An 8,500-nucleotide genomic window follows, 5' to 3' on the forward strand; every position below is an offset into this window, starting at 1 on the left:
TGTCCTTTTTTCAGCACCATGGACAGGGACAGAGTGCTCCCTAGTGGTCGCTGTTGTCACTGAAAGACTCCAGCAATTACATCATAGTACACTAAGAAACAAAAGAAATGTAATACACTCATAATGTTTTGTTTACTCATATACACTACAGTAGCTAGATTTTGATTTATTATGCCAAAATTTTTTTGAGAATGAAACAAATAGGCTATTAATTTTCATTGTCTGCCGCTTTAGTGTTTTTAGGCCTTTTTTTTTTGGTCAGATGTTATACTGAAGTATAATTACAATCATTTCATTAGTTTCAAAGGCTTTTACATTAAGTTTATGCAAAGAGTCAATATTTCCAGTGTCATTCTGCAATTCGCGTTAACATGCTGTCAATCAACCTTTGGGCCATCCTTTTATTTCTCCTTTGATATATTTTTTGAAAATGTATATATTTTGTTCTATTTTCTTATAGTTTCAACCATTTATTTCTTGTTTCTTGTTATTTGTTTCGAAAGTTTTAAAGTCACGGGCAGTCGTATAAGCATTTCCCTGCATATTGTACTGTGTATGTGACAAATTAAATTTTAATTTTAATTTTAATGTATGCTTAGGAGGTTTTCAGAATTTGTGAGTTTTTATGGTCAATCCACTTCTTGAGGATTGACCACGACTTCTTAATGAGATTAAGGTCTGTGAAGTTTCCTGGACATGGACCCAAAGTTTTGATGTCTCGTTTGTCTCCCAGTCACGTAGTTATCACCTTTGCTTTATGGCAAAGGCACTACATCATGCTGGAAAAGGCATTGTTTGTCACCAAACTGTTCTTGGGTGTTTGAGAGAGGTTGCTCTCAGAGGATGTTTTTGTACCATATTTATTCATGGCTGTGTTCTTAGGCAAAATTAGGCAGGACACAGGATGGATGGTGGCTCTCAGTGGTCCCTATTGTTCACCTAACAAGGCTTTTCAGGTAGGGCAGGATTCTTTGACCTTGGAGGACTGAAATACAAGGAACGTTCCAACTTACCTTAGACTGAAGAAGCTACTTGGATGAGTTTCTATGGAACTAGGAAGAAGTCCAGTTGACATGACTTAACTTCCAGATATGCTTGTAGTTATACTTCGGTATACCATAGTAACATCAAAGAAAAAATATAAAAACACTGAAGCAGCAGAAGTTTAATAAGAAAATTAATACTGTACTTATTTTATTCTCAAAAAAAAAAAAATTCCTACAGGAGTACACTAGGATATATGGCCTTGACACACATTTACTGTATGCTTGTTGATTGTCTCCTTATAATAAACTTCACTTTTCTGGGAAGGCTGTCTACTAGATTTTGGAGCCTGGTTGTGAGCAACCACAAGAGCATCAGTCAGTGATGATGTTTGGGATGCAGTTGGTCTTCCAGTTAGTCCCAAAGGTGTTCAGTTTGGTCAAACTGCAAAACACTCGGGTTCTTTCACTTTCTGCACATGGATATTCTTATGGTGGACAGGTTTGGGCTAATCATAAGGCTTATTATGTGCTTCAAACTTTGTGGCATCTGGAAAAGAACTACAAATGGGTGGTGTGAAGGTCAGGGGTACACAAACGTTTTGCCATATAGTGTGCCAAAACTGGTACAGAATATTATATGAACTGTAGAAAGTAACACAATGATAAGTCAAATCAACAACCTAAAAGTGTGACATATATTCTATATAATCAGTGTGAACGGTTCTAATATTCCCAATAGTAGTGGTACACTGTTCTCAATACCTGCACATTTGTACACTTAATACACTTTTATTCTACCTGTTAAATAAGGGGGGGGGGGGGGGCAACATGGTTTATGGTTCTTTCTGCTAAATACTATATATTAAGTTAACTACAAAAAACTACTTATTAACTTGGTTTATATGAAGATATATATTACTATCTATTATAGTTCTTACTTTGCCAGAGATCATTTAGATTCTTACTCATTCACTCATCATCTATACCGCTTTATTCTGTATACAGGGTCATGGGGGGCCTGTAGCCTATCCCAGGACACTTAGGGCATGAGGTGGGGTACACACTGAGCCTCAGAGTGCCAATCCATCACCGGGCGTATTTTAGATTCATTAATGCAAAATATACTGAAACATTTATTAACATTATTTGTTCTATGATGTATATACAGTAGATATATAGATCTAAGCAGGGGTAGTCAGGTTCAAACCCCACCACCACCAAATCGCCACTGTTGGCCCCTTGAGCAAACAGATACCCATGATAGGTGACCGACCTATCCAGATCCTATTCAGGATCATAGACAGGCATAGTGTAGGGCAAAGTGAAAATGACATGGAATGAATGGCAAAGTAAATAAAAATTCAGCCTTCATTGTTCTTTGAGTCATGCAGTGCACTGAGCGGGGTGCTGCTTAAAAATGAACTAGTAATGCAGTTCTATGTAGGTGTTTCTCAGCATTCACTGACTACTTTATATGATTACAAAGTTTGTACTTACTGCACATTCTCCTAAAAATTAAATAGCCATCAGATGTTTTTTGAGTTTTACTAAGTTTATTTTTCTTAAGTTATTGTTAAACAAAGTTAGACAATTTTTAAAATCTAACAAATATATTATAGAATGAAGTTAAAAACTAAATCCATTTCCAGTCTTCATGTTATGTTATGTAATCTGATATCGAATATGCATTTAATAAACTGCTTTTCGTGACCTGATTGCTGGTTTGTTATTACACTCGACGAAATAAACAAATATGACAGGGTTAAATTAGCTTCTGACCTCTAACATTCAAACAAAATTATGTCCCAATCCACTTTTGCATATATTGATTTGGTGGTTGTATTTGATCCTGTATACATGATAAAGTGGTATAGACTATGAGTGAGTGAGTGATGAGTGAGTAAAACCATGAATTTTGTTAAGTTGCTTGACAGACAAGGAGAGTCAAAAGGACACCTATACAACTCTCTTATAAAGTTGACCAAAATAGAACATTACTTTAAAATATTTTAGAAGAGGTTAGGCTATATTAAGGGAGGTTAGGCTAATTTTAAAAATAATTCAGTTCAGCAGTTTACCAAAATAATAATAATAATAATAATAATAATAATAATAATATTGTTATTATGATTTCGTCTATGATTCTCGCCTGATTAAATGATTGCCTGATTGAATAGCTGCATAAATTTGCAGGTCTACAGGTGTTCCTAATAAACTGGACAGTCAGCATATAGTACTACACAGACATAGAAATGCTAAAAAGTGTTGCATACCTTTGTTTTATTTTATTCATTTTACTTTACCTGAAATTATTATTATAATTTTTTTTAACAAACCCTTTTGCTTTTCCAAAAACCTGGTTGAAATCTTAGCATTACCACGCCCTCTAGTGTCAAGTAGGCACACATTCTTACCAATTGCTCTATTATAGGCATTAATGCAGAATACCATCAAAGATAAGATTTGTAACTGTTAATCTTTTCTTGTTTTCTGTTAAAAGGTGAATATTAGCATATCTTTAATGGCTGAGCAACATTGAGCATCAATATGATGATCCTGTATATAATCCAAACCTTTATTATGTGCGATTGTGTATCATCAGTCAATCAGATAGAGTTTAACAAATTAATTAATTTTCCCTTTTTAAACTCCAAGATAAATGTAAAGTCTTTTTAATTTTCTTCATCTTCTTTTTCTAAGAGCCTGAAGAACAGGATGTGTTGAGATCCAGACATGACTTGTACTGTTATTCCAGTAGGGGGTGAGAACTCGAAATACATATTCATATAAAAGGTGCTGACTTAAAATGTTCTCTCTATTTATCATACAAGCAGAGTGAAGATGAAGCATTCAACCCTGGATTTCTGGGACTTTATTCACAAAGAAGATTAATCTAACATGAAGAATTTTATTCTGGAATAAACACTTTCTATGGATTTTCTAAACTAAGATCATGTTGCTGTGGATGGTGGCATGTTTAATAAATGAAAATGAATAAAATAAGTAAGTACTGAAACATAATAGGTGTTCTATCATAGGGGAATAATGTAAAATGGGGGTTATTAGATTTCCTTGAGGCGACAGGAGGGCTATTGTAACTCAAACAACTGCTTTTTACAGCCATGATAAGGAGAAAAGCATCTTATATTGAACCTCATTAAAGCAGATGGGCTACAGAGGATAATATTGCTTTCCAGTCCTGTTCTCCAGTAACAGTTGGAGGCTACAGCTGGCAAAAGGTACCAAGATCAGACACGTCAAGACGTTTTCTTTTTCTACAGACACCACCTGTGGCCCTTCTGAAGCCACTGTGTAATCAGGGTGTTATGTCTTTACATTCTTTGTATGTTGTCATGAATATTAAAATCTCTCCTTTGAGGTCATCAGGGTTTATTTGAATTTGAGTTTGAATTGACGGAGACACAGACATATTTGCGAAAAGTAGTCAAATACCCTGTAGGTTCACATCAGGGACACTGCTGAACATTACATTGACTTTTCTGGATCGTCTAATTAAAAAAACTCACGCAAGCATTTCACACCAAATATGAAGAATATTTTCCTACAATTGTTTAAGGTACTCTCAGTGTGGTAGATCGGCTACACAGCTACAGTACGGTTACGGATTAACCAGATAACTGGTAGGAATGGTCAGATTCTTACAAAAAAAAAAAAAGATTAAAGAGAATTAAGGAAACTGTCTGAGCGGCTGACTGATTGAAGACATCTGGAGAAAAGGATAATTCCCAAATTCTTGGAAGTGCTGTTTCACAAAAACAGGAAGTTCACATGAAGTTAGCAATGATTTCATTAGCAAACACTGGCTAGTAAATCTTTTAGTGAGTCAATCAGCTCTAAAGATGGGAATATAATACAAGAATACTGATTTGCATATCCATTATCTGTCATTTCTTTTCAAATCTGTCAAAATATAGCAGAGCAAACAGGATTTTTGATCTTTTGCTAATGCTAGCTAGAGAAGCACACATGGCTAAAAGAAGTATTATTACTGAACCCTGTTCTCTAATCATATAGGACAGAGATATGTTGAAAGCAAACATCTAAATTGACTTCACTTACAACCATCCGCCCAAATGTGTTTTAACCCATTTGTACAATTTTTAATATCTAGAAATGAAGAATAGCGTGTGTTTGAGAGGTGAGAGGAAACTGGAGAACCCTGAGGAAACCCAACCTGTAAAGGTCCACAGACATTACTAAGCCTCAAACTCAAATTTTTGTTAAACAGGTAAAATGGCAATTTTAAAATTCATCAATGATTTATGAAGTAAAATCTGACCCAACGTATGTAAGGAAAAAAAGATGTAGTACAAACTTTATTTGAGGTATAGTTTCAGAATTGTATGAAACAGTACTGCATTTCTCAAAGGTAAATGAACTCCAGGTGGTTCTGTGGATGCCGATGTGTTTTTTTAAACAAATGTTAGGCTGTGTGGCTTTTCCTTATTTTTCTCTTAAAATTGGCAAATCCTATTCAGCAGCTAGCTTTATCACACAACAACTACCAACCAGGAAGACGGTAAAGTATTAATAAAGGATTATTCAAACAGACGAATCCCTATGATTGGCTAGTGTCTCTGTGATTGACTAGGAGGAAGAATTACTGTCCCTCCCTCCGAGACAGCATGGCTAATTTCATTCTCATGGCTCTGGCTCCTGGTCACTGGATATAAATCTTCAAACTGTGTCAAGTAATTGCCGTGTCCATAAATAATACATCCATGATGAATTATTAACAATGATTTCATATACGAAGACAACAGCAAAGATGAAAGTGTCTTATTGAACCTGGTGTTTGGTGCTTCCTTTCTGATTGGATCTGGAAACTTGGCGTTGCTCAATGGCTGGCAGTTTATACAGCAATGAATACAGTACATCCATAGTATACAAAAAAAAAAAAAAACAATAAAAAAAAGAATATTTATGTGCTACTAAACTGGTAAAAAAAATACAAACAAAAACCAAGACCACATAAGATTCTACTTAATGGTTGCTGAACCAGCTTTGCGGGTTCCACTCGGTTTATTAATCTCCAACTCAGAACCTTACGCAACCTTTCCATTTTCTAACAGCGTCTGTCTGAATGCCATGTAGCGTTTGCGTCGGTTAGCTCTGTAGACCTCCAGGCGCTCTGCTTCAGCAACCGGATCATCCAGAACCCCTTCCCACCTCAGGCTCTCCTGGGTTTGGCTGTTCACTTCTGTATTATCCTGTTTATCTGGAGCTGAGGTTTCCTCCACTGCACTCTGTGTGGTTTTGTTTTTATGGCACTTCCTTGCGCTCCTCTCTTTGGTATGGCCTTTGGCATGGTTCGGGTCACTGCTTGTTTCCGTGCTGGTTGCCTCTTGCGTCTGGGGTTTCTCTACAGCACACCAAAACAATAAAGCAAGGCAGATGAGTTTCAGCTTAATCCGCCACCACAAAAGAGTTAACCTATATGCTGTATGGCTACGCACGAAAGGATTAAATGTAACTGATCCTTTTCTAACAGCCAAATTGTTTCTTAGAGGAATGTCTCCTATGCATGGGTGAGGTTTCCCGAGGCACTGAGATGTAAAATGTAGCACTGATGTGCTGAGCATTTAGTTGTTCTTGCATGTTCACTGAATTAAAAAGTGCTGGAGGTCGGTGCACCGAGACCTTACCTGTAAAAATATCCAGCAGGAAAAAAGAATATCTAAGGGAACCTTGGAGGTCAAAATGCACTTATTTATCTTCTTTACCGCATATCCTGTACAAATCAGGGAACACACACACACAACAGGCAATTTGGGAACGCCAATTCACCTTAATCTGCATTGTGGGAGGAAACCGGAGTACCCGGAGGAAACCAACCAAGCACGGGGACAACATGCAAACTCCACACACACAGAGACAGGAATTGAACCCTCAATCCCTGGGGGCGAAGCCACAGCGCTAAAAACTATGCTACTGCTGGACATCAGGGGTCAAAATGAGTAAACAATTTAAATGCAAAATCTGTATGTGTCTGTACTAATATACAGGACATCCACTCACACAGACACACTCAATGACAAGGACTAAAAGTGAGTGTAAGGACCTTCCTCAATTTATTTATTCATTTATTTATTCATTTATTTATTTATTTATAATTGCAAACCCTTAAAATCATAATTTTATGGTAAAGATAGATATGTTTGCCTTATTTTTTCAAGCATAAACATCTTAATTTTTCCCTTTAGGAAATATCCATGTGAAATAAAACATAAAATATGTTTGGTGACAGTAAAGAAAAACGTTTTTTGTTCCGAAACTTTGCATTACACAGAATAATTTATGCAATTTTTTTGCAAAGTGCATAAAAATCCCATGATCTCCATCTTTCAACCTGCTGTCCTATGTGAACTCTACCTGGATTGAAAGGTGTTTAATGGAACTTTACTACTTTTCTTGCCAGAATCTGTTTTGTTTTTGGTTTTTAATACTTCTTTCTCTTTAATATAATAATTATTATTTTTATAGTATAAACATTAATAATATAATATTCACACCTGGGATCTTGGATTTTTACACATTATTCTGCACATTTTTTTTGCTCATGGCTTGACATGCATTTTTATATCCCAATTACATTTTTATTATGTTTTATTTTATAATTTGTTCATATTGTAAATTTTTACAGCTAAAAGTTTTCTATATTTTTTCAATTTTTTTTTATATTTCTATATTTTTTTACATTTGAAAACTGTATTTTTAATTTTTGAATAATCAGCGGTCATTCACCCATTTCACTGCATATCATACTGTGTATAATTGTATATGTGACAAAGTGTAAATTTGTAATAGCTACAAGTATATATAGGGTTTTATTACATTAAAATCCAATTCAATTCTATTTGTTAGTATTAAACAAATTGTTTTTACTAAATAAATATTTTAGTCATGGTTTACACATCCAGGTGTTACTTAACCTACACACACCCTATAAAATTCACTTTAATTATAAGAAATATATATTCTGTTACTTTTTTTACGACTCCAGACTCCGTAATGGAAATATAAATATAAAAGTAATGTATATAAATAAAATAAATTACAGCAAATAATCACTACCTGAATCATCATAATGAGAGGGTGTTCTAGGATGTCCTCTTTTCTTTTGCTGTTCAGTTGTAGATTTGTTTTTCTCTTTAGCTGTGTTTCCTCTCTTCTTCTTTTTCTTCTTCCCCTCTTTTCCTGCACTGCCCGAGGCAGCTGTACTGTAATAATCACGCAGTTTCCCGGGTGCAGATGCCATGATCCACACAATGTCACGTCATCATTACTGTTTTATCCGACAAAAAATAATATAACTTTAACAAAAAAGTTTTGCACAGATTGTTAGATGCTATTCTGTGTTTAAAACTTTCCGTTTTTGTCTAAACAGAATGTAATATGTAAATATATATATCCATAATTTTGAAATGTTCAGATTTAAAGCGGGGAAAACCGCAGGTGAACGCCACTGTGTTTAACGTCACCATGGCAACGGA

At 35.2% G+C, this 8,500-nt stretch overlaps 1 protein-coding gene across 1 annotated transcript; it reads right to left on the reverse strand.

The window, feature by feature from the left end:
* Positions 1–5,979: 5,979 nt before the first annotated feature.
* On the reverse strand, positions 5,980–8,291 carry liat1 (ligand of ATE1). The gene is made up of 2 exons (XM_053477823.1): positions 8,082–8,291; positions 5,980–6,369 (listed from the first exon to the last, which is right to left on the reverse strand). Exons 1-2 carry the CDS (start codon positions 8,263–8,265, stop codon positions 6,053–6,055), a joined length of 501 nt encoding a protein of 166 aa, XP_053333798.1. The 5' UTR covers positions 8,266–8,291; the 3' UTR covers positions 5,980–6,052.
* Between the last annotated feature and the right edge of the window lie 209 nt (positions 8,292–8,500).

This window comes from Clarias gariepinus, chromosome 19, assembly GCF_024256425.1.
Source record: "Clarias gariepinus isolate MV-2021 ecotype Netherlands chromosome 19, CGAR_prim_01v2, whole genome shotgun sequence".
Lineage (NCBI taxonomy): Eukaryota > Metazoa > Chordata > Actinopteri > Siluriformes > Clariidae > Clarias > Clarias gariepinus.